Source organism: Diaporthe citri (assembly GCF_014595645.1).
Source record: "Diaporthe citri strain NFHF-8-4 chromosome Unknown scaffold_2, whole genome shotgun sequence".
Classification (NCBI taxonomy): Eukaryota; Fungi; Ascomycota; class Sordariomycetes; order Diaporthales; family Diaporthaceae; genus Diaporthe; species Diaporthe citri.
In genome coordinates this window covers 5940401-5965412 of record NW_025064847.1, presented here as the reverse complement: position 1 = coordinate 5965412, position 25012 = coordinate 5940401, and the positions used below count along the sequence as shown (strand labels likewise).

At 52.1% G+C, this 25012-nt stretch overlaps 7 protein-coding genes across 7 annotated transcripts; 3 read left to right on the top strand and 4 right to left on the bottom strand.

The window, feature by feature from the left end:
- Nucleotides 1-1518: 1518 nt before the first annotated feature.
- Nucleotides 1519-2815, top strand: INS49_007181 (uncharacterized protein; the record flags this gene model as incomplete). The annotated part of the gene is made up of 4 exons (XM_043167946.1): nucleotides 1519-1636; nucleotides 1755-2097; nucleotides 2154-2710; nucleotides 2772-2815. 4 exons carry the CDS (start codon nucleotides 1519-1521, stop codon nucleotides 2813-2815), a joined length of 1062 nt encoding a protein of 353 aa, XP_043029090.1.
- A 2163-nt stretch (nucleotides 2816-4978) lies between these two features.
- Nucleotides 4979-6552, bottom strand: INS49_007180 (uncharacterized protein; the record flags this gene model as incomplete). Its single annotated transcript, XM_043167945.1, has 2 exons — nucleotides 4979-5469; nucleotides 5538-6552. The coding sequence occupies 2 exons, from the start codon at nucleotides 6550-6552 to the stop codon at nucleotides 4979-4981; spliced, it is 1506 nt and encodes a 501-aa protein (XP_043029089.1).
- A 627-nt stretch (nucleotides 6553-7179) lies between these two features.
- On the bottom strand, nucleotides 7180-10503 carry INS49_007179 (uncharacterized protein; the record flags this gene model as incomplete). The annotated part of the gene is made up of 5 exons (XM_043167944.1): nucleotides 7180-8421; nucleotides 8477-9304; nucleotides 9373-9567; nucleotides 9678-10409; nucleotides 10480-10503. The coding sequence occupies 5 exons, from the start codon at nucleotides 10501-10503 to the stop codon at nucleotides 7180-7182; spliced, it is 3021 nt and encodes a 1006-aa protein (XP_043029088.1).
- A 1268-nt stretch (nucleotides 10504-11771) lies between these two features.
- On the top strand, nucleotides 11772-12110 carry INS49_007178 (uncharacterized protein; the record flags this gene model as incomplete). The annotated part of the gene is made up of 2 exons (XM_043167943.1): nucleotides 11772-11936; nucleotides 11991-12110. The coding sequence occupies 2 exons, from the start codon at nucleotides 11772-11774 to the stop codon at nucleotides 12108-12110; spliced, it is 285 nt and encodes a 94-aa protein (XP_043029087.1).
- A 429-nt stretch (nucleotides 12111-12539) lies between these two features.
- INS49_007177 (uncharacterized protein) lies at nucleotides 12540-17806 on the bottom strand (the record flags this gene model as incomplete). Its single annotated transcript, XM_043167942.1, has 9 exons — nucleotides 12540-12743; nucleotides 12774-12911; nucleotides 13002-13651; nucleotides 14047-14063; nucleotides 15157-15232; nucleotides 15877-16051; nucleotides 16127-16171; nucleotides 16261-17028; nucleotides 17090-17806. The coding sequence occupies 9 exons, from the start codon at nucleotides 17804-17806 to the stop codon at nucleotides 12540-12542; spliced, it is 2790 nt and encodes a 929-aa protein (XP_043029086.1).
- A 2758-nt stretch (nucleotides 17807-20564) lies between these two features.
- Nucleotides 20565-23197, top strand: INS49_007176 (uncharacterized protein; the record flags this gene model as incomplete). The annotated part of the gene is made up of 5 exons (XM_043167941.1): nucleotides 20565-20758; nucleotides 20825-20926; nucleotides 20993-21366; nucleotides 22786-23009; nucleotides 23072-23197. 5 exons carry the CDS (start codon nucleotides 20565-20567, stop codon nucleotides 23195-23197), a joined length of 1020 nt encoding a protein of 339 aa, XP_043029085.1.
- Nucleotides 23198-23496: 299 nt separating this feature from the next.
- On the bottom strand, nucleotides 23497-23852 carry INS49_007175 (uncharacterized protein; the record flags this gene model as incomplete). The annotated part of the gene is made up of 2 exons (XM_043167940.1): nucleotides 23497-23500; nucleotides 23596-23852. The coding sequence occupies 2 exons, from the start codon at nucleotides 23850-23852 to the stop codon at nucleotides 23497-23499; spliced, it is 261 nt and encodes an 86-aa protein (XP_043029084.1).
- Nucleotides 23853-25012: the final 1160 nt, after the last annotated feature.

Genomic DNA, 25012 nt, shown 5'->3' with positions numbered 1-25012 from the left:
GCACCAAAACGAACCGTAGATGCAGGACGAGGTGCATTTTGAGCTGCCGAACCGAACCATGCCTCGAGGCAGTCTCCCCATCTGCCAGTTCTGCCTAGGTCGATATCTACTGAAGGTAGTTCGCTACCTGCTGTTCCGTTCCATCACTTCATTGCACTGCACTGTACTGCACTGCACTGCACTGCATCGCATTGCATTGCATCCCATCTCGAATTATTGATTGATCGACTATCCGATTGCTTCGCTGCCAACTTGGCCCTTTTTTTTTTTTTTTTTTTCATTTTGTCTTCTTCCCCCTAGAGTGTGCATCTCGCGTTTCCGTCACCGTGCCTGCATCGCAAGGAGACAAGGAACGGGTGGCCACAAGGTCGCTTGGTCAGTCTGTTAGCCCGTTAGGAGCGTATGTAGCTCCCCACCTTTCTTTCGTCGGGACGGTACCTGCATAGTACCCTGCAGCTCCAGTTCAACGGTGGGCACCCCTAATATTAGCGCCATTTGAGAGCACCACCGTTCTCTGCCGTCTCCGACGCTGGTTCTGGCTGGCTCTGGCTCTGGCTCTGGCTGTTACAGGACTGCTCCTGGCTCGGGCTGCACTGAACATCTGCCAATCCCCCCCCCTGGAGCCCCCCTCTCCCCAGAGGCAATCATCCCATCCGGGCCCATCCATCCATCCCCATCCACATCCCGTTCGGTTCCCATTCATCAACCCTCGCGCGCGCAGTCTGCTCCAATAGGCCTGTTCCTGCTCTGCTCTGCCCTCTCGCTTCTTTCCCTCCCTCCCCTTTCGTCTCCTGTCCGTGACTTGGACCTGCTTCCCCATAACTCCCGGCCTCACTCTTTGCCTTCGACCACGCTTACCCTACCACACCACTCCTCCCGTCGTCGCCGTCCAATCTTTCCATTGGATCTCAATCCTGGCGAACCTTCTTTTCTGCACAATCGCCTGTGCCCCCAAATAACTCCCTAGAGTCTTGACTGTCCTTACTTCTCTCTCCTCATCTTTTCCTTCCGGTCGTCCTGGCGTCGAATTGAGGCCGTACACAGGACACCAAGAACAGCCTTGCACCGCATCGCAACGCATCGCATCGCCTCGACTGATCGCTTCTACGGTACGTTCGCCCTCCACAAGCCCCTTACCTACTCTCGCCTCGCCTCGCCTTTCCTCCATCCTCAACTCCCATCACATCACAACTTCATCACATTTCTCTCCTGCGCCCCATCGCCATCAACTGCCACGCTGCTACATCCCTTACCTCGTCTACATTGCTCCGGTTTCATCACGTCAGCCGCGGCCAAATACCCAGCCAAGCGAATCCGTCCCTCCCGCGTTGGCCTCCGCAGCATTCGTCGTGCCTGTCAGCAACCGCTGCTCAGTCAATCGAGCAACCATCGAAACACCGTCGCTGAACTCACCACTGATCCGTTTTCCCGCAGATCCGCATCTACCTTGCGACTTAATAAAACCAAACCTGCAGCCATTAATTTTGCATCGGAGCGAAGCGACTTCGTTCAATCACAATGGGTTGCGGCATGAGCACGGAGGAGAAGGAGGGCAAGGCCCGGAACGAGGAGATTGAGAACCAGCTGAAGCGCGACCGGATGCAACAACGAAATGAGATCAAGATGCTACTTCTGGGTATGTCTATCGATTGATGCCGCTCCCGTGATGTTACTTCCGTCGCCTTTTGCGGCGTGAGAATTTGATGGTTGTCGTGCGATTACCGCGACCGTTCTTTTGCTGACAGAATTGACAGGTGCTGGTGAATCCGGAAAGTCGACCATTCTCAAGCAAATGAAGCTCATCCACGAGGGTGGCTACTCCCGCGACGAACGAGAGTCTTTCAAGGAAATCATCTTCAGCAACACGGTGCAGTCTATGCGCGTCATCTTGGAGGCCATGGAGTCCTTGGAGCTGCCTCTGGAGGACCAACGGATGGAGTACCACGTCCAGACCATCTTCATGCAGCCCGCCCAGATCGAGGGCGATGTCCTTCCTCCCGAGGTTGGAAACGCCATCGAGGCTCTCTGGAAAGACCGTGGTGTCCAAGAGTGCTTCAAGCGCTCGAGAGAGTACCAGCTGAACGATTCTGCCAGATAGTAAGTCGCACCATTCTCTACCAGTGGCCGCGCGCGGAAACTAACCAGGCCTGCAGCTACTTCGATAACATTGCTCGCATCGCCGCGCCCGACTACATGCCCAACGACCAGGATGTCCTGCGGTCTCGTGTCAAGACGACCGGTATTACCGAGACGACTTTCATCATCGGTGATCTCACCTACCGGATGTTCGACGTCGGTGGTCAACGATCTGAGCGTAAGAAGTGGATTCACTGCTTCGAGAACGTCACTACAATCCTGTTCCTTGTCGCTATCTCCGAGTACGATCAGCTGTTGTTCGAAGACGAGACCGTCAACCGTATGCAGGAAGCTCTGACCCTGTTCGACTCGATCTGCAACTCCAGGTGGTTCATCAAGACCTCAATAATCCTGTTCCTGAACAAGATCGATCGATTCAAGGAGAAGCTTCCTGTCAGCCCGATGAAGAACTACTTCCCCGACTATGAGGGCGGTGATGACTACGCAGCGGCTTGCGACTACATCCTGAACCGATTCGTCAGCCTCAACCAACACGAGACCAAGCAAATCTACACACATTTCACATGTGCAACAGATACAACACAGATCCGATTCGTCATGGCGGCCGTCAACGGTAAGTTGAATGCGCCCAAATATGCTGCGACCTGCCGTACGTTTTACTAACAACACTGCAGACATCATCATCCAGGAGAACCTGCGTCTCTGCGGTCTGATCTAGTCCAAAACGCTCTTATTCGGATACCCCTAAAACGTTATAATCAAACGATTTCTTCCTTACGAACGAAAACCTGGATCGCCTCATGAAATTCCTCGCGTGTTTCCCCGAGAAGGCGGCGGTACAGGTCATGTCTTACTCCGGTCCTTGATATCGCCCCAACTGGACTCTCCAATTCACCCCGTTACGTCGAATAACTCGACACCTTGTCCCGCGAGATCACTGCGACTGCGACTGCGACTACTGCGAAAAGCTGCAGGATAGGGAGTGGCTGGTACGTTGAGCAGTGGTGGGGACGAAAAGAAGGATATGCATCTGAAACTATTGGGCGGTGTTCAATATTCTGTTTAATTATGAAGTCTGTCAACGCTGTGGTCTTTTTTTGTCTTTTTGTGTATTTACAAGTGCTTCCCAGGCGAAAGGCACTGAAGGGAGGCGCGCGAAGACGACCCCAGGCGATGGCGTGGTGGGACATGTTTCGCGACAAGGGCCCACACCGAGTGAGACGAGCGGCAACAAATCTCGACAGGTTTTCGGATACGGCGGCTCAACATCAACGACGCCCGGATGTTGGATTTGTCTATAGCATCACGAGCTCTATTTACTGAAAGCCAATACTTTACAATACCCTTATCTACTCTGTGGCAATCACTGATCCCATCGACCACTTGCGGCCGCTAACCATAGTCTTTACCAGCCAGCGCTCCCTCGCATGCCGATTTGCCCGCCTTGCGACAGGAGAGTTTGGCAGAGTCAGTCCCGCATCTACATGCGACCAGAACTCCAACTATCCCAAGAAGAATCTCGGGAGGGCCAAGCAACAGGATCTGAGGGTCTGGACCAGGCGCGGGGTGAGATGTGGGTGTGTGCTGGATAGGCTTTTTGTCCGCTATCTGAACTTTGTGCACATACACACACGCACACACACACGCATGCGTATAATGTACCGGGCGTCCGTACGTGCCGCAACCACTCGCTCGAGACCGTCGACTCGGCCTACGTTCGTGCTGAAACTTCGGACCAAATGCCTCCCAGTCCGGGTCCTGTGGCCGTCGCGCACCCGGCCCACAGGTATCATCCCTGGTCGGTTCGCCCTGGGGGCCTGGAAGGCTGGTATGCACGCGCACACACACAATACCTCGTTGTGTATGAGAGTGATTGAGTGCTGACGGCCATGGCGGCATGTACTTCTAAGTTGGGGGTTCCATTCAACATGGGCGACATGCAGACATCTCGACTGCTGCTGCCGCCGCCGCGCCGACGAGGGCGGCGCATGGCGGTGGGCGGTCTTGGCTTTGTCCGGTCATGGCCCGTTCCTCTCCCACCCATCTCTCAGGGAAACGGGGAAGGAATAACACGTAGTGAGGAGTATAATGGACCAGAAAGAGGAATGATATGGTTTGGTGGGTCGAGATGGCACTGTCCGGTTCGGGTGGGTAGGCAGAGAGAGCTCGCCGTTGCCTGCACGCATGTCCGCTGGCGACTGCTCGCTCAGGGCCTGGCTTCAACTTTGCCACATCACGCCGGTTGTAGTCCAAAACCCCGCCTCCATCTGAAGACCAAGACGGTGCTGGGGCTGTGCTGTGTCGTCGCGTCCTCTTGTCACGCCGCTGCATTGGCCGCAGCCACCCTCTCCCACACCTACAAGCTGGGGAGGGGATTCCAGAGGCCTGGATATCTGCCCTTTCCGGCAGGTCATGAGCCCAATGTGGGCTGATACTGCTGTTGCTCGTGCGACACTGGCGTTGGCGATCTTCCCAAAGAAGGGATGATGTGTTTGGAGAGTTCCAGATCAGCCGGCGTGGGCTTGTGTTCATGCGCTGTTTCGACGTTTCATGTTCTGGTGGGCTCTTGGCTCCCCCCGTCCGGAGTTCTTCGCTCAGTCTTTGCTGTGTGTTAGCTTGCCCAGGGTCTCGGTCGTCTCTGGTCGCGTGTGTAGGTATTATGATTTGATATTTAGTAGTCTTCTAGACACGACTTTTAGCTGCCCTTGCTGCCGACTAGGCGGCCTGTTGTCACCAATAGGAATTTTCCTTCATGGAAGTCTCAAACAAATCCATCGACTAGACAGCGTCTGGTAATCATATCCAGTTGTCTCAGTGGAAGCCATACTTCGTAGGCACTTTCTGGGCTGGTCCACGCGTCCACGCGTTCACGGCTCCCCTTTCATGGCTCCCCATCCTCCGGCATGCCGTTACCGCCCGGCGCGGGTGACTCATACCCGCTGCCGTGACGGCCGTCCTCGTCCTCATCAACACCATGGTCCTCCTCGTCACCCTCGACGCCGACGCCGACGCCCAGGCCGGCAGCAACCTCCTCGGCCTGCACGATCTTGAGCGCGAGCTGCTTCGCCGCGACCTCGACCTCGATCAGCGCGCGCGCGTACCGGTCCGCCTGCCGCACCTGCACCAGCGCGTTCTGCACCGTGTGCTTAACACCGGCGTCGTGCGAGAACAGCGCGGCGGGCGCCTGCCACAGCTGCGCGGCGTGGAGCTGCACCGGCGAGCCCACCATGTGCCCGGCGGCGCCGCCTCCGCCTGCACCACCGGCTACTCCTGGCCCCACGCCTATTCCTTGCTCCTGGCCGAGTACCGGCATCGCTACTGGGAGGGTCGCGTAGGGGTGGTGGGCGCCGGGGAGGGGCGGTTGTGATTTCTCTGTAGCAAAGTAGTTTAGTACACGTAGGACTGTAAGGAAAACGTGGTAAAGGATAACAGGAACGCACCGTGGAACGAGCACCTCGACCCGGACGCGTTGAACCAGCAGTTGGCGCAGCTGCCCATCATCTGGCCGCTGTAGACGACGCACACGGTCCAGGGGCCCTGGCCCTTGCGGCAGTGGGCGCACGGGTTGGCGGCCTCGGAGCCGGCGATCTGGGCGAAGAGCGCCTCGACGTTGCTGCGCCGCACCAGGTTGAGGTCCTGGCCCTGCCGCCGCTGCTCGGCCAGCCGCTGGCCCGGGTCGCGCGACATGCGCTTCGCGAACGCGCTGTCCACCTTGAACCCCGCGTACCCGGACTCCTCTGCCATCTGCTCCGTCGTCTTGGGCGGCGGCTGAGGGGGCTCCTGTTGCTGGTGCTGCTGCGCGGAAGTCGCTGACGATCCCGCGGGGTGCGCGCCGAGGGAGGGCGGTTGTAGTGACTGTGTGTGCTGGCTTGTCGAGGGCGTGGGCTGGAAGTCGGTCGCTGCGACGAGGGGCTGCGGGGCAGATATCGTCGCGCCGCCAACGTTCGGCTGGGGAGGAGGCGGCGGCTGGAGGTCTGCGGCTGCGGCTGCTGCCTGGGCGTAGGTCATACTCGCGTGGCCGAGGATGTCGTCGAGGTTCTGGTGGCCGACGTGGTGCGCCTGCTGGTGGTGCGGCTCCGCGCTCATGGGCGCCATGGGCATCTCGTGGTCGAGCGCGTCGCCCTGCACGTCATGGCCGCCGTGTTGGTGGTGATGGTGATGGTGATGGTGGGTCTCATGCTCGACATCGACGTCGCCTTCGCCGTTGCCGTCGACATCAACTTCATGCTGGGCCTGCTCGTCCTTAAACGCGTTGCCCACTTCCTCCATCACGGCCTCGTCGGTGTCGACAACATCCTGGCCCTCGGCGCTCGCAACGGCGGCTGCGGCGCGGTAAAGCGCGTTTTCCTCTTCGGTGCCCTCGAAGTGGGCAGCCAATTGGTCCTCGTCGATCCTGCGGTTGGGTCGGCGGAAGTTTGTCGGTTTGGTGACTCTGTTGACAGCACGCTTCTGCATGGTGAGGTTGGGAAGATGGAGACCCCGCGTGACTGGGTAAGAGGTGGACGACGGCACAGCTGGCGACAGCTGGTCGAAGTCTACATAGTCCGTCGACCAAGCCTGGAAGTTCCGGCTCTCGCGCTAGTGGGGCAGTTGCAGGTGATGCAAGGGTATTCCTCAAGTGGCACTCACACAAGTACCTTTTGCCTCAGGCTGCCGTTAAGACAACGGAGTTTTTGCCCAAATAATTGCCAAACAGGTAGGTAGGTAGTACTTTATACAAACCATCTATCCAATGGGATGTTATTTGACTAATTGAACATAGTCCCTGTTTGAACAGGGGCACAAGCCCCGCACGTGTGTGCTGCTTTAAGAAGGGAGCAGGAAACTGATCATTTCACATGGGATTGTTCCCCATGCGACTGTGGCTATATTTTCTTTGTGAGATGACGATTATTTCTGGGGTGGCAAGAGAGTCCAAACATAGCTTCAACCATTGGCAAGAACTTTGTTCTCGATGTGCTATGCTCGACCATGTCTAAAATAACATTAAACCTTGGACGGTATGTATGCCAGTGGATTATAGACATTGATGTGATGACCCAGGACTCCAGTGTTGAATTAATGCGAGAAACAATATGCAGCCTAATTGAAACAGGGTATCTTCTTAAACAAGAACTTAAACCGCCTCCTCCCAGCCTTCTCGTCCGAGGTCGATTTCATGATCGAGGCCTCAATAACACTCCCTTCATTTCCAATTTGTTTTGCCATCTTTTCCCTGCCATGGCTGCCCGTCCGAGATGAGTTGCGCGTACGACGGCTACGAGCATCTTCCTTCCCGACATCAGACGTATCTTGAAACAGAGTTGTCGACTCTGAGGAAAATCTCCCCTCTGCTCCTCCAAGTGGTACCTTGAGGTGTTCAACAAGCTCAACGCCTTGAGGCACATCGCTGGATGAGACTTGATGTTCATCATCGTTGTCTTTGGTCGGATGAGCAGGCTGGCTGGCCCCATTCGCTTCGGGCAATGCAGTAGCGTCCATCGCAGGCTGTGGTGCCTCACCATCGTCCCTCTTTGCTTGTTCTTCCGCATTTGTTACGCAGTCGGGCTTTGATGGTGGATTTTTGCCGGAGGCTTCGTCTTCGTCGGAGCCCGCGCCTAAAGCGCGTTCAGTGGACGCGACTTCTGCGGCTGCGTTGTCGACTGCGCGAATCTGCTGGGTGTTCTCGGTATCAGACGGACGCTGCTGCTGCTCTTCCCCGAGTCTGAGACGCGATGCTTCGCCGCAGGTGATATTGAGACCTGCAGCGTTCGCCGTCGATAGTTTGTGATCCTCATCTGTCTGTGCGGTGTCTTCAGTCAATGTTGCCTGCCCACCTGGGTGTGAGTGCTGCTCTTTGCCAGGATCTTCATGTGCCTGGCCTCCGGGCGATTCTTGTACAGTGGTCAATTCTTTTGACAAGCGGAAGTTCGCTTTACGTTCCGGTGATGAGGTACGAGAGTCTCGCCGCGCGCTTGAGACGAGGTTGATGTGACTCGAGCTAGGCGATGAGAGCACACCGGGTATGGAGGGTGTTTCTCGGTCCCAGGAAAGACTTCTCCTTGGAAGATTCTTGCGAATCTGCTTCTTGAACTCCGCAGAAATATCTCCTTCCATCAAGACTGAGTCCAACGTCGGCGACCGAGAAGGCGGATTTTGTACCCGGTTGATACCGTAGCTTGGGTCTTTCTGCAAGGTATCGTCAAACTTTTGCAGGCTTTCCAGTATTTCGGTACAGTCGCTCCTCTTCTCTGGCCCTAAGCGGAGGAGGTTCTTTTGAATGAGCTTGAGAAAGTCGAGGAGGTAGTCGGAACAGTGAGGGTCGTCGTATAGTCTCTCAAACTCCTGTCAGGGCCGTGTTAGTTTGTCGGACACAACGCTTTATTGATGGTATACGCACCTGGACCACGGAGACCTTCTCAATGGCACATATCTGTGCCCTGGCCTGCACCTCATCTGACACTCCCTGTGAGGCTCTCATGAAGTTGAAGAACCGATCTTGTCTGTACCCGCCGTCATACTGCATGTCTTCTTTCACCCTCTTTTGGCTGAAAGTCTTCACCTCCTCGTACCCGCCCAAGTACCAGCTTGCAAACTCGAGGAGAACACAAGCAAGAGACCACACGTCGTAGCTTTGTGCTACCTTGCCTTTCACGTCTCTCTCTGGAGCTCGGTAGGTCGGCGAAAATCCCATGTCCTTGGCATCAATGTCTGCAACGGATTTTGTTCCATGGAAGTGGCTCAACCCAAAGTCAGATATCTTGAAATGTCCCATCGATGACGAGCTTTGCTCTGTGTGAGTCTCATATTGCTTGAACCACAAGATATTTTCCGGTTTCAGGTCGCCGTGCAGACCGTAGATTTGGTGGGTCGGGAAAGAGAACATGTTGTGCTGTCCGTCTACATCAGGCGTGTCCCACGTGTGAATCATCTTCATCCCTTCCACGAGCCCAAGACACTGCTTGGAGAACCAGAGAGCTGTGTTGATATCGCGCTTGGGGGCCAGTGGCTCTGGGTGCTTTTCCCAGAAGTCCAATAGGTTGCCATCGGCCCAAGGAAAAACTAGGTAGTACTGGTGACGCCATTCATACGTTCCCAGGAGCTTTATGAGGTGCAGATAGTCGCGGGTGCTGAACCTTTTCAGATTTTGGACCTCCTTGCGGAAGGCTTTTTCGTCCATGTAACGCAGTCGTTTGATGGCGAATGATGGATTTTCGCGTTTGCCTGACTAGATATATAGGTGACCCAGTTAGAAACATAAGACGGGTTAATTTTGGTCTTTGGGAATAGACCTACAGCAAGAACCCCTTGATTGTGATGAGATGGATGGAATTTGATTCTCCACACGTCCGCAAAACCACCCATTTTGCCGCCTTGTTTGACTTCATCGTCTTCGATGAAAGGAAGAACTACACTCTCCTGGAGAGGGTAATGGCGAACCTTAGGGTCTTTCTTGGTGTTGAGAAAGAAGATAGGGATATGGACATTCCACTGCGTTCTCTCGAAGTGTGTGACCTCAGAGCCACTCCATCCATGGAAAGCTCTGATAGGTATTCGTGTTGAGCCACTTGTCTCTGATTTCCGTGACAACTCAAGCCGACCTTTTCGTGTCCACCTGGGCTTTGCGCCTTTTCCTTCTCGAAAGGTAAATGGACGTCGTAGATGCCTTCCGTTACGAAATCCCAGATCGCGTCCAACTTATCAATCAGGGCCAGGATAGCAAATATCTTCTTCCGCGATGTTGTCTGGCCTGGAATCGTTGAAGCGGCGCCCAAGACTTGTTGCACATCGTGGTTCAAGTTCTTTCTTGAGCAGCCCGAGAGCTTTCCAATCTCCTCTTTGACACGGTCTTCGGTGACGATCCGGTCGAGCGCATCAATTGGTAAGAAGTCGCTGCGCTGTTTACTCTCCGTGTCGCAGTATGCCTCGCGAAGCTCGTCCCCCAGACTCCCTGTACATTCGGTGAGTGTTGTGTCTTGGGTCTCGGGAATTGCTGTCTCTAGAAGACTCTCGTCGTATCCGGTTGAGGAGGGCTGTGATTCGGCGGGCGCATCCGAGTCCCCGGGCATTGGTCGAGAGTCGCCTTCTGATTTGAACCTGGTGCCTGTTTTTGCGACCAGAATGTCGGCCGGCGGCTGAGACGATCCCGTAGCTCCCGAGTCCAAATCTTCCGAGTCTTCCTGCTGCTCCAGGTGTTTACCGTTGCCGAGGTCGTCAACTTGGCTGTTGGAAGCCAACTCGGTTCCCGGCTTTTGGACCGACGAACTTGGAGGCAAGTCGCTAAATGAAACGCGGGTATCCAAGAGAAGCATGCTTGGCCTCTTAGAGCTCATCTATCGTTCAATCAGCGCCGTTGATAAAGTGGTTGACAGCTGTGCAGGAACAGAAACATCAATGGCTTACCGAATCGTCAATGAATGGTGCCATCGTCAGGTACTGGCACTGAGAAGCTCATCACACGAGGGTGTGAGAGACGGTTGCTTCAAACTAGATATAACACCATTCAATATTCAGCAAACTCGAGTCCAGTTGAAGCTGGAGATCGGAGTTCAGGCCGCTATAATTATTGAAATGATGGTGCCGGCGGCTCCTTCATCACACCATTCAAGATCCGCGCCATAAGCGGATGCCCTGCACGCAATCCTGCAAACTCCAGTTAGCATAGCAGGAAGCAGGCAGTGCAAGTATCAAAAGAACTGCCGCATTTTGTCAACATCATCGGAGGACGAGAACGATGAGAGAGCCTTATCTGATGACCAATGGCACCCAGCCCCACCACACACACATACACACACGCTTGTGCAAGCACATACACACACACCTGCACACCTGCACACCCCACTCCTAGTCAGCACACATCCTCTGGGGCTGAGCAATCGGGTGGCACAAATGCATCTTGCCCCTAGTTGGGGGCCACAACCGCCAAAGGATGCTTCAGCTCGGTCAAGAAGCCCCCAAGGGGACTGGCTCCAAGCCACCGGGGGCGGTTCGTGTAAAAATGAATAGCCTCAGAGCCTTTCCCAATCTGGCGGAATCTCCTGCAGGCTGGGCCCTAAGGGAGGTCACCGAAATGTGCAGCGAGGCACTTCAGGGTCAGGAAAGGACCCTCCAGCGTGGGAGGGAGAATGAGGCTGCCCAGTTCATGTTGGCACTCCTGTCAAGTGCCGACTGCCGGGTCCGAGGCGGCCCGCCGCAAAGTGACCTGCTACACAAGACCCTGTGTTGCCTTCAAGCCGCTTGGATGCCTTTTTTACACTTCCAGCGTCCTGCGGTCATTTGACTAGGCCACCCCCCTCGCCCCCGGATGACCGATGGCATGGTGCCTCGTCCACAGAATTCCCGCGCAACTCCATCGTAAGGGATGGGTTTCAGCTGCAGGAGAACGCCCAGTGCTTGAACTCGTGTCGGGCGTGACGCATGCCTGCTGATTGTTCTACATCTTTGACACTTCTAGACGCCTGATGGGTTCCTTCGGAGGCTGGAATGATTACGGAAGGATATAAATCCCTCCATTTGCTCCCGATGAGAAACGTTTTATCCATCTGGACAATTCACACATCATCATTACGCCTGCAAATTACAAGTCAAACAAACTTTCCCACCAACATATCCACTGCCTCGAAGTCTCGATCGTTCCCCAACTTGCCAACCCCCCTCCGGTAGCTCAACCCAATGTCGATTGGTCAGACAACTCAATGTCGTTCTCTCACAACCACGGACTTGGACCAGAAAAGGAAGTCTCCAGTGCGGCAACTGCGGCTGCTGTCCGGAGGCAACTCCCCACGAAGCACGCCAGCCCCAGGAGACTGTCAGAAGAGTTGAAGGCTCTGCTGGGACATGATGCTGACTTCAACGTAGAGGTAAGTCATAATGTTTAAACAAGATCTCAAGAACTCGGCCAACAGATTCAACAGGTCCACCACAATGTCTACATGATCGAGTCCAACCAAGACTTTGATCTGCAGACACTCTACCTCAACTGCAGGCATACAACCAGGAGAGGCTCCAGTTCAACATCTTCTGAGTCGGACTAAATATCGTGTTGCTTCTTAAATCGAGCGTTGGGATTCTCTCCTTGTCCATCTGTTTCCTTTCCTTTGGTTGATAGACATCCCACCCCCCAACGGACGGGGCAGGATTCCACTTTTAGACGAGCTTAGAGATTGTTCGAGGGATCCTTTTTTTGGTATTCGACCTGTAATACGGGTGACTCGGATCTTTCACATTCCATTCTTGGTGGACACGCCTTCGGCCTCTAGGTTTTCGTTGTCGCCAGCAGAGGCCTTCAGAGGATTCGGACCCAGCTCTGTCAGCTGCAGGCCATTATGGCCATTGTATTTCACCCTTTTCTTTTGTTTCAACAGTTTCTAGGTTCGCATTGTGGTTGCAAAAAGCATGTTCTTGAACTTAGGTTCACGAAATGAGCTCGCCCGGGCTCTAAGATAGCAAAATTCCGATGCCTCCTATCTAGGTAGAAGCTCCATGGCCTCCTCATCCATGACTTCGTTGCTCGCTGGTTGCTGGCGATAGACAACAAAGTACCACCAGATCCCAATAGTCAGAAGGGTGAATGCGACAGTGATGACGATGTAGATCCACACATATGTGGAAATTTCGGGCGTTCCGTTAGGGCCAGACCAGTCGAAGAAGGTCATCGAGAAGATTGACTGCAAAAGTCAGGATCATTGAGCACATACAACGGTGGGTGCGACAAGGGTTGATACCGCAAAGAATGTGCCTGGCAAGAATATCATGGTGACGAGCGCGATTGATCTCATATGCCTGGAATCTCGACTGGTCGCCAAGGCGATTTCCACATTGGTTTCACCTTGGGCCTGATTTTGTCAGCCGGAGTCCGAATTCTTACACATCTATGAAGAAGCGAACCTCCGCGGTCTGTAGGAGGAAGCCATGGTGCTTCTTACCCATTGAGTTGCCATGGCCATGCCGTCAACCCTCATGGTACAGTCTCTGATCTTGGCGTCATACTCATCAATGATTTCTTGAACTCTATCTCTGATTTTAACACCCACGCGCTGTAGGTGTTCTCCGGACGCGCCAATGCACTCTTCGTTCTTGAGCCCCTCCTCTTTCGTCGGTTCACATGAGCGAGCTTCGTCAGGCTCTTGCTTCCGAAAAACGATACTGGAGAGCTCGTCTGTGTGACCGGCTAGCTTCTTGAGTTGGGTGTTCCAGTTGACTAGCTGATTCCTCAGATAGGTAGTGTCCAACCATTGTGCACGCTTTGCTCGGTTGTCTGCTTCTTTCATCGCCGTCGGCATTGCATCCATTTCCTCAGGGCTCGAGTCAACAGTCAGGATTCGTGTTTCCACGTCGTCGATCGCAGACTCGATGATGTGGACTTGGCGAGTTCTTTCGAGCTCTGCAAATATCCCAGGGATCAGAAGGGGGTGTCCGACGTCTTTCGTGGCGTAGGTCAGCCTGTTCACAATCTGCTTCTCGATGGAGAAGGGGCAACCGAACAGGATGCCAAATGTGAGCCCACAGTGTGGAAAGAATGTCGCGGTATATGCGAGGTCCATCGCCCAGGAGTTGGTAGTGCGACAGTTGTACACTGTAGCAGCATCAGTCTTGTGAATAATCATGGCGGTTATTACTTGATAGTGTCTGTGAGGACTGGTGATTAGGTACCGTATGCCGGATATCTGGGCCCTTCTCCTTCCCCCATGTACACATTAGCGCTCGAGAAGACTGGAATATCTGCTCGGCTAATGGTTCTGACTGCAGAGTTATGGATGTGGAATTTTGTGGCGATCCGTAGGAAAACCTCTCTGGAAAATGGGAGTACTTTGAGGCTTCGTGAACCGCCGCTCGGTTGTTTTACTTTGGATCCCCGGGGCGCAATGGCTAGATCATTGTGACCATGACCGTTCTTCGCCATTTGCTCATCAACATATTGCAACCACTGATCCGAATTCACCTTCTTTATTCCTGTGAGACCCGTCTCACCTGTCCGTTTGGCCAGACTGTGCATTGAAAAGCCGGTCAGTATGCTCCAGATGACGGGTTCGTTTATCCCTCACATGAGAACCAAACCCGATGCAGAGCCATCGATGGGTGGCAGCTCCTGGTCACGGTCAGAATCTTTTCGAAGCATAACACTAAAGTGAGAAAGCCTGCATCACGAAAGCCTCAGAAGAATTGAGTGCTTACCTTCCGAAACCATTCTTCCCACCCCTTTTCTTCTTTCAAGGTCCAGATCAATGGCTTCTACTGCGTGTTAACACGGTTGGTCCCCTGCGATCGGTCCACCATCCGACTGACGTTATGCTGGTTGAGGACTCGTAGCACTGTTGTTTCCTTAGGCTCAAACTTGAAGACCTGCTTCAGATCGGCTGGACCCAGTACTGCATCATCACGAGCCCAGTCCATCTCAAGTGAACCTCATACGAGTGGCCGGGTGGATGCTCGATTTTCCAAGCCCCAACCTGGCGGGGCATTGGAGTAGGTTTACGAAATGGAGCGGGCAGCAGCCAGATCATCGCTGCGATTTTTCCAGTTTGTCCGACGTTACACAACCGGGGGGCGCAGCCCGCTAAGCCTCACACACGCAGCGCATCTGCAGCTGCACTAATGCATGCGCGCATTCCGAATCATTGATGGGCGCGCTTTGCAGCCTCAGAAAGTCCGGAAGTATGCCATCTTGCCTCCAGGAGAGCATTGGTTGGAAACTATGCATGCTTTTCCCGTGACGCCACCGAAACATTTGCCCGAACACATGGAGGGCTCGAGCCGCACGCTGCGTCCCGCAGCAAGGCTCTGGATTTATAACGCCGTTCCCTCCTCACAATTTCATCCTCACACCATTCATTCATACCATTTTGTCGGAACTTCCTCAAAGCCCACGCGCTTGCTTACCTTTCGAGATATCTGTTCATTCACCAAAGTTTCCGAAACCATTCTCTTTGAAACCATGGAACTACAGATGATCCGTGCGACCTACGCCTCACAAGACAATTTGGAGAGATTCTTAGCCGGAATCTTTGGCGAGGGAAGGGCTGAGGTCAGCGTGAGTGCTCCTTTACACCGTGTCCGCTGAATCAAACCGAGTGAACTGACCGTGTAAATAGTGGGTGCGAGGGAGGTTCCAGTGCGAAATTCCCCGCAAGCTGCAAAGGGTACGTCAGAGGCTTTACTGCGCGGAGATGGTCTAGTCAGACAATGACGCACTAATACGTTGTGGGTGCAGAGCGAACTCGAGAGACTACGCAGTACGATAGCTATGGAGGATCACTACTGAATGTGTTCACTGGTATGGCACGTGGGTGGTACTTAGATAGAAAAACTGTTAGGATCGAGCTGCGTGGGCCTGGGCGCGGATGAACATATATAGGTCGATTCAATGTAGAAATCATTTTGACTTGGAAATGCTGTTATACTCATGATATCCATGCTTCGTGTTCCGCCATACCAATTAGAAGAATTTACTAGAGAAGTCGTGTAAGATCTGAAAATCATGTAGCTCCAATGATACCTCAACCCATGATCCCAGACATGGATCGCGGCTCGCAATCCGACCACGGAAGACCCCAAACCTGCTTGATGAGATCTATGTGAATCCCCTTCCTGCCTACGCCTCTTCTTGCAAGTCTTCCCAGAGCACAGTTGACTTGGTCCGCCTCTCATCGTGCGAAGGATTATGACTCAGGAGTGCCGGTTTATGCATTTGTATGCAGTCCTCAGCTTCCTTATTCAGAGGAGCAATAACCACGGTCGGTGCCCGAACAGGGCGGCGGGCATGTGGTTGGCCCTGGAAGCAGTATCCGTCGTCTACCTCACATTTTGAGACCCACTCCTGGAGCTTTCTCGTCAAAGTCGTAGATGACGACCTGTCTCTCGTGATGGACTTGTGATCGTCTCTGGACAGGATTACCAGCATCTCATTCTCGATCATGTCTAGGATGTCGTGAATGAGTGCTGGGCACCGTTCATCCTCATGAAGTCGCTGAATCCACTGCGTATGGAGTCAGCTCTAAAGGGAGTAGGTTATTGCAGAGCTGGGTCGGGTTTGGTACCGTACTTGCTTGACCTCGGGCTTGACCTCGAGCGCATACCATTCCTTTTCAGTCGGTTTCTGTCGAGTCAGGAACTGTGAGCTAATATTCCACAGTCGAAGCTCTGAGGAACTTGGAGGAGCTCGAGAAGAATTGATATAGAACTGACCGCAACGATGGACTCTCTGATATGAATGGCACCTGGTGTCTGTCCTTCCAGCTTCTTGACGGTATAAAACATGTCTCTCTTCGCGCCGGTGACGTAGATTGTCTTCATCCTCTCCCTTTTGAATGCACTGACAAATTCCTGACCTCCCATCAACCACGTCACGATCTCGAGGAAAAGACAGCCTAATGTCCAGATATCGTACCGTCGAGAGATGTAGCCATTCTGAATGTCGCACTCCGGGGGCCGATATCCCGGGACGGCCGGGATCTTCTCATTGGGGATGTTCGACCGGCTCTTGTCACTGTGCATGTCTGCTACGCCGAAGTCAGAAATCACGAAGATGCCCCTATAGTCTCTGTGTGACCCAAACCAGAGAATGTTGTCCGGTTTCAGATCGCCATGCATCCCGTATTTGGCGATCTGCGTGCCAAGATGTAGGTGCTTTGGCACATGTATGGCATCCATTGCCCCCATGATGCCTAGCAATTGCTTCGCGACCCATTTCACGGTGGTCTTATCCCACGATGGACTGTGGTTGGACCTCCAATAGTCGCCAAGGTCGCATCTGGCGAAAGGGAAGACGAAGTGGTACTGCTTGTTTTCTGGCGTCTCTCCTTTGGTGACGGTGGTGAGAAGTGTCACGAGATGATCGTGAACCAGACCGTTAAACCTCTTGAGGTGGTCCAATTCTTTCCTGAACTGTGCCTCATCGTTGAAGTCTCGTTTTAGGAGCTCTTTGACAGCGAACTTGTCGCCGTCAAGTTTTATCTGGATGAGTCGTGTCAGCCGTGGACATTGTTCAGGGTTGGCCGAGTCAGGCAGACCATACCGTTTGTAGGACTTTGTGAAATCCATGACAGTCACGGTGAATATCGACGCAGTAAACCTTTCCGTAGGCTCCCTCGACCATCGAGGGGTTTGGAGATTCGGAGCCACTGAACTTGGATTTGCACCACGGCAAGACATCTCGATCTGATAAACTGTACTCTTGGACCATGTTACCGGGACCAAGTTCAAGGTACGGCACGAGGAGCATCCGCTGTGTCGTGTCGAAAGCCGATCTTTCATGGGGTAACCATTTCTTGAGTACCGCTATCGGAGTCTCAGTATCTTTCAGGAACAGGTAATGTTGCCTCTTAGCATTCAAGTAATCATAACGGTAGAATGGTAAAGTATCATCCGACAATTTGGCGTCGATGAAGTCCCCGATTGACTCGCCCTTGCCAATTAGGGCTAAAATGGCGAATATCTTGATGTAGGGTGGCGGCCGTTTTGCTTCAGTTCCAGTAGCACATATGAGGTCCACATAATGGTCCGCATTGGGAAGTGCCTTGTACGACCTGAGCTGTGCCAGGACTCGCTCCCTCGTGAAAATTCGGTAAACGGTCTTAAGCGGATAGAAAAGCTCAGGTTCACCCTGGACGTCTTTTTCTCTGAGTAGCTCGTCCAGCTGGAGGTCATCCTCATTAACGACTTCACTTGGGAAGGTATTACTTCTGTATGGGATGTCCTGAATGAGTAGTTCTGGTTGGTTTTCGGGCGCCATTTACTTCGGAGGATGATTCTGTCTAGACTTTAGCAAAGGCTGAGTGTGGTTGAGGGTCATATGGTGGGTATCTGGAAATATCCGCGAGAGGAGGCTTACATTCACTGTCTTTCCCGGAGCAATTCTATGTTAGAAACAGAAGTGTTGCTAGGAACCTGATCAGGATCAAGTGAGAATAAGATTATGATCTCGGGTCATGAAGACGCCGTTTCGGTGATGCGTGCTGTGTAAATGCCTCTTTTGAAGATTTGATCGTGCGAGGTGGCTGACTACACCGAGAAAGATTTATCTCTATAGGCTATAATGATCGGAGGGTATCGCAGCCTGCATCACGCTGTGTGATGGTGGCCACATCTTGGCCGCCCCTTCAGGCAAAGCTAGGCCAATTGGAGGCGAGCGTGATCTGGCGCCCATGGCGTTGGGAGCATGAACGGTAAGTTCCTCGCTCCGGCAAGCGCTTAGAATAGGAAAATTGGCTGAGATTGAGGTGATTGAGGTGATTAAGGAGGTCCCGATCAGACGGTGAAACCAGACACGGAGCCCGAAGATGGTGTCCCGCAAGCCATCGGCGGTGTGATGACCCTGCAGTAAGGCGTGCAATCTCCAGTGATGTGTAACCACACACCGAACCCAGACTAGCACACATCAAAGGGACGATCAGGGAGGGGTAAAGGTGAGGCTCTGCGCCCATCCCGCTTCTCGGCTTTTCGCGGTTCTTCCCACCAGCCTTCCCACGGACGCTTGCCACGCCGACACGTCAGACCCTGGCAATCTTGTCCTTATCGCAGGGCCGATCAGGCTGCTGCTGCCTATGCTTCTCTGCCTGCATTTTGACGGTGAGATCAATACCGAGGAGACCACGATTGGACTCCAAAATGAACTCGGGGCTCGGCATTATGAGTTTGCTCAACAGATATGAAGTCAGTCTGACGTAGGTAGGAAAGCTCTTCTGTCTCGTAATTCTGTCAAGCAGCTGTAGGCACTCAAGCGGCAATTGGTCGGGTTTCCAGAGTGGACTCTGCTGCTGCCTGGCCAAGCCTTTTGGTCGACATGGCTCTTTGGGGAAACGGCATGTTGCTCTCAGGCGGCAAGTGATGGTATCTGGAAATCGGCCTGGATTGCAAATGGAACCAAAACTTGTGCTGTTGAACCTGGGTGCCATTTTAAGTCAAAACATCCTTCCAAAAGTTCACATAGGTACTTACACTGCCAGAAGCTTTTCACTCGCCAAGACCAGGTCAGCATTCGCTGGGCTAGTTTTGGTTTAACGTGTGGATACCAGGCGGATTCCAGTACAAGGTTTAGCCTTGATGCGATAGTGGAGACAAGAATGTTTATTTCAACGACAACCTTCCTACGTCGTGGACGATAAAGGAGCCACCCGCGTAAGCTTCAAACGAGGCCGGCTGTGGAGTTATTCATACAGTCCGGGTCATTCTAGAAGGCTAGCAGGTATGTGCAAACCTTGATAAAATGGTGGCAATCAGAGCAACTGTTGGGCCTGCCAGGTGTGCTGCACACATTCTGGGTCTGGATTGCTTGCAGAAAAGGTCACAACAGCCCTGACATACCTCAGTTGACTCGAGACCACATAGGCACTCATGGAGGTCTGCCCTTTGCCCATAAGCAGGATTTGGTATTAATGAAATTCCCCAGCATTTGCATCTCAGGTTGATTGGGCTTGAGATACGGATGACCTTCCTGATGTTCATTCAGAACGCTGCATCACTCGCATTACATTCTTAACTACAATGGGGTCATGACTGCATCCGGTGGGCTTTTCCGGTAATGGTGGGGCGGTGGCGTTACTAAGGAGCAAGACTCCCGGTGACTGACGCTTGTGAGTCTGCATGCGTTAAGCTTCATCCTCAGGCGAAACCAGTTTTCTCATCTCTATTCCCGACTCCATTTGCTTCCTAAACTTTCAATTGCGTTCATCCTGTTATTTCAAAGCATTTTCTCAAGGCCAAAGACAACAACATGCCAGTATTTGACCTCAGCCTGATCCCAGCGGCACCACCTCCGCCGGGTGTAATACCGGACTTTGTCGATCCGCCGTCACAGGCTAACATACCCAGAATTTTCACTTACGTGACATTGCCGCCAATGATATTGTTTATAGCACTACGAGCATATTCTCGGATAATCATTACACACAAGTTTGGATTGGATGATTGTGAGCGCTTTTGAACACTTCTTGGTCAATGATATGAGCTCACATTTCCCAAGACCTCTGCCTGCTCGCTTCGGTTAGTCGAATTACAAAAGGAGAAAGGAGACGGTACCACACTTGTTGGGAACTGACAGACAATGTACCAAATCAGGCCACATTCGCAGTCTACACCATCTTACTCTTTACAAGTAGGTTATTTCACTTTGGGTGCTTTCCTCGAGCTCCAACTGAGTTCCATAGTTCTCGACAATCCGGGTGGCCGCCACATGTGGGATACCCCAGCCAGCAACATAACGGTCCATTACGTGCGGGTAAGTGCTCATTCCAAGACAATGATTCGAAGCGCCAATCCGAATTCGCATGACTTTAACACATTAATAGACATCTGTTGTAACGCTACTGCTTTTCTTCGTAGCAGCCATGTTTGCTAAGACAGGGATTCTAGCCCTTTATCGACGGATTTTCAGCCCTTTACGCTGCGCTAATGTTTTAATATTGTCTGGCATGGTTTTTATTGTTCTCTTCTATATCTCGATGCTCATTGTAGTGGCAGTGGGATGCACTCCAAAGCCTGCAGACTATGCCATGGGTGGTTGGCTGTCGCCAATCTACCACCAGAGGTGCTATCACTACAACCACGGTACCACGGCGGCCTCAGGAGTGGTAGGAGCTGTAATAGACATCTACATCTTGATACTCCCACTTTTCCTTGTCTGGGAGCTGCGAACCTCGACAAAACGCAAGACAGGGCTTGCTGCCATTTTCATTGTGGGGTCCTCGTACGTCAGCAATCCTCTTACCTTGCCTTTAGCGAACCCGGTTTAATTCTCACTGATCATTTGCAGAGCATGTGTGTTCTCTATAGTCAGTGCGTACTATCGCCTCAACATCGTTGTGAATCCACGCAACGACATCACGTGGGACACAATGCCGATCTACGGTTGGAGGTACGGCGATCCCCCCGTCATCTTACCAGCACGTACTGAGTGCGACGTCTAATTAACACTTCGTAGTATTGCCGAAATCAACGTAGGCATTTTGTGCAGCTGCATACCGGTGGCCTTTGTACTGTTGAAGGGCATGGTGGAGAAATCGAGCACGTGGTCAAGCTACTTCTGGTACAAGTTCACTGGCGGCAGCAGCAAACCGACCGATCCCGGCGGTGTCAGCGGAGGTCCAAACAAACAGCCTCTGCATGCACAACCCAGCTATGACCCGAAACTTCCTCAGGTACCCAAGGCGGCCATGACGGGGATGCGGTCCTTTCTTGACAAGTTCGGACAAAGCAAGGCGGAGAAAACACACGCGACTGCGCGCACAGATGGCCTGGATAGGACCTTGATGAGCGTGGATTATGACTATCATAAACAGTTGAGGGCCGGCCATAGTATGGATAGGCGACATTGATAAGTTTGCTGAGAATCGGGCCAGCTCACAGTGCTTGCATTGCCTGTCTAGTACCTGATAGCGCAGGTAATTTCTGTACTACATACACTACTATGCGCAACTAGGTATGAATTTGGGTTGGCTGAGATAAAAGGCGGGAGAAAACGCAAGTGCACATGGGTTGTGTCGGATGGGCCAGCATAGCTGTAATAGGACTTCGCTGAATTCAAATGTTCTCTGCTTCAATTTCTTTCTGCATTAAGCTTTATTCGATATTCAACACAAAAAAATTGCATTGTTTAGAAATGGAACAATTATAACACAAGGAACGAAATGCCATGCAATCACCTGAGGCGTCCATATATATCTGGCACAAGCCTATTAGTGAGAGTGTTGAGATTGACACCGGTGATAGCATCATTTTCATTTTTGCACATTACTCTTCTCAATACAATTGAGTTCCACGCACACATAGATTTAAATGGTGATATTTTTATTCTCTCACTCGTTCTCCGCGAAAATGATCGCTATCAGGCCCCGGCTCTGGAGACGTAGATGGCATCTTGGCCCTCTACTGGCAGCCTTCGGGCCGACTGTTACGTGCTAACCCGGTGCCACTAGCTTTCCAAGCTGTGCCGCCACAGATTCTTTGAGAGGGGGCCTCTCCCGTAGTGGGTATCCCTGCTAACTAAGCTGAAAGTTATTAATTAGCTGTGCCTCCTGCCAGTCTGCCCGGCCTCTCTGTTCTGTGCCGCTTCCTCCATCCGACCCGCAACGTCCTTCCTAGACCGTTCAATCAGCCAGAAGTAAAGTGCGGGGCTGGCTATCTGCACTAAATCTGGATTTATTTCATTGGATGTTCTCCTAAGGAGAACCTTGCTTCTCAATTGCTACCTTATTCCCACCCTTCTCACTGTTTTATCATGAGCACCAGATCTTCCTATCACGAGGCAACAATAGTCTCTCTCATAAAGGAATACTATTCACTACTTATTGCACTTTCTTACATCCGTTCCTCCCAAATCATCAATCCACCGCCGTCCAACCACATAATCAACGAATCAATATGCAACCAGCTCGGTCTCGACGGTGCAGTAATCTCACTGATGAAGAAAATACCATATATCGATGGGCCATACTCTGACGGAGAGATTGACGAGGAGGCGTCTGCCTACGGGTGCATGCTCTTCCCCGGCTCTATGGCGTATTCGTTCTTGCGAGACTATGATATTGTAGAGAGCCGGGATCCAGAGGCTGACGGAACGAAGGGAGTGAGACTATACTATTTACTTAGCCATGATATTGCATTGGCGCACAACCTCAGGGATGGCATGACTCTAGTGCTAGATACGAAAGCCAGTATGACTCCAAATACTCTCCGACTTGGACTGGGCAAGGAGGAGCTAATGCATCTTGACAGACACTGTGAGGATGTTGGACAATAACGACAGTCCCGAAGTTGCCAACCCTGAAGGAACGCCACTCGAAAGGCCGGAAGAACCTATGCATTACCGGAATTATCACGCGCAAGATGCGACATCTTACTTCGAGGGCTTGATCGCCGAGATCCGGTCCTTGAACTTGATCCCTTACGGAGGCGACGCCTTCTCGAGGGAGTTCTTTGGCGATGCATATCCTGAAGCCGTACGTGCTTTCAGAATGAATTTTGATAGTCAGGCCTACTCAACGCTAACTCACCGTTGCAGCGTGACGAGGTGAAGAAGATGCTTATAGAGGAGTACGGATGGGGCTCACAGAACTTCAGGCAAGAAGATTGGGCCAGAGACGCCGAAGGAGTCTGGAAAACCATTATTCGTAACAATTGCACCTGAAACTATTACCTAATCAATTGATCGTAACAAGGGCTCGCAAGAGATAAAGAGCAGCTGCTCACTTCCCGCTCATCCAAACCAGCCGAGGTATCATCGTAACATAGGGTGTCCTGTATTGCCTCTATCTAATTCGAGGTGGAATGAATATTGGCAGAATAATTGACTCCTGTTGTTTTGGCACTTGAAATTTCGATAAAAATCTCCAAGGCCAAATGAAGAGCCTCCATATCAAAACAGCAACCCCTTTCGTAGCACTGTGGTATCTTGCTGGTGACATTCGATGCCTCTTAAGGAAGACTTTAGCTATACTGAACAAGGTCAACGTACTGCCTTCTTTGGTTGGAAAACGGCGACCATCAAAGGGGGCGAGGGACATACAGCTGGTGGCAAAAGTTTACTGCGCAGTAGGTCCCTTGCAAGACATGCGGCCGAGAGAGGTGATCTCGCCGACACAGTTGTACGATCCACCCGCATCGCACGGCTTGTCGTCCTTGCCACGCTTGGCACCTGCGCAGACGCGCGCGCAGTCCTTGTCGAGAGCTTCAACCACGCAGCAGTGCGAGCCGTCCGCAAAGTGGCACTGGCAGTTGGTGCAAGCCTCCACGGCGAGGGCCATGGTAATCAGGGAAATGACGATTGAGGTGATGCGAACCATTTTGAAGGCTTAGAAGGGTGTAGAGATAGAGAGGGGGATGTGCTGGAGGTGTAGTCGATGGAGAAATTGCTGGATATGGTACAGAGACTGTGTTGAGTAGCACGATCAATGATAAAATGTCGTAGAGAACCACCCACTTTCTTTATACGTTCTGGATGACGATCTACAGTCCACACTCGCTACGTACCCATGAATTGCATAAGGCTCAACGTTGCATCTCGTCTCCTGAAATCAGAAATAATTAGACCGACTAGAACGTACCTGAGTCGTTCACTTGTTCCAACACCACGTTCGGGATGTTTTCCTGCTTGTGGTACCATGATGGTATGGGTAAAGGACGACACACAAGTCAGGTCTTTACATAAGTAGACCCGTTTTAGCATAACAGTACTTCTGCAGCCAGACTAGAGTAAGCACGAAATCAGAAGGCCTACTGATTACAAAACATTGCCTGGTGTGTCCGTGGTTCTGTGACGAACCGCGCATAATGTCGAAAATTCCGTTTCAAAGATTTAAGATACACTCTAGGCACTGGAAAGACAGCATCAGTCATCTCTCCGGGCATCTAAGCCTACCTTCTACGTGGCTGCCATAACTTTGCATAAGCTTTACTGTTTTATTCATTGAATTATACATGGCTTACGCTAATGCTGACCCATTAAATATGAACTACCACGGGAGTTATCCGACCGAGGATCTCCACCCTTTCCACAAGGTTGCAGAGCTAGTAATTCGTACACGTGTATCAATGACTCGAAAACCACGTTACTGACCCTCCGTCCACTGTACCTGACGCCATTAATGATTTGTTGTCGGCCAACTGCCGGCGGTGTTTATCAAATGCGAACCAGAAAAACATGACCACCAAGAAGATCAGAATCCCATCCGATTTGTGGAAAATTTAGAAAGTAAGCAGAGGCTCATGTATCGGTGAGCGGTCTTTATCATGTAAGAATATTTCTTTTAAACTTCATTCTTTTTACACATAAAAATGGATTATAATGGAATTATCGCCTAATTACAAGAAGCTGAATCTGTGGGTGGGCGTAAAGATTTGTTCCTGGGTCTTGCTCGCCCTTATCAGGGGCAAAAGTGACACATCATTGGAAACATCCAACATGACGATAGATCAGGTCTGGTCATCAGAGTACAGTATCTCA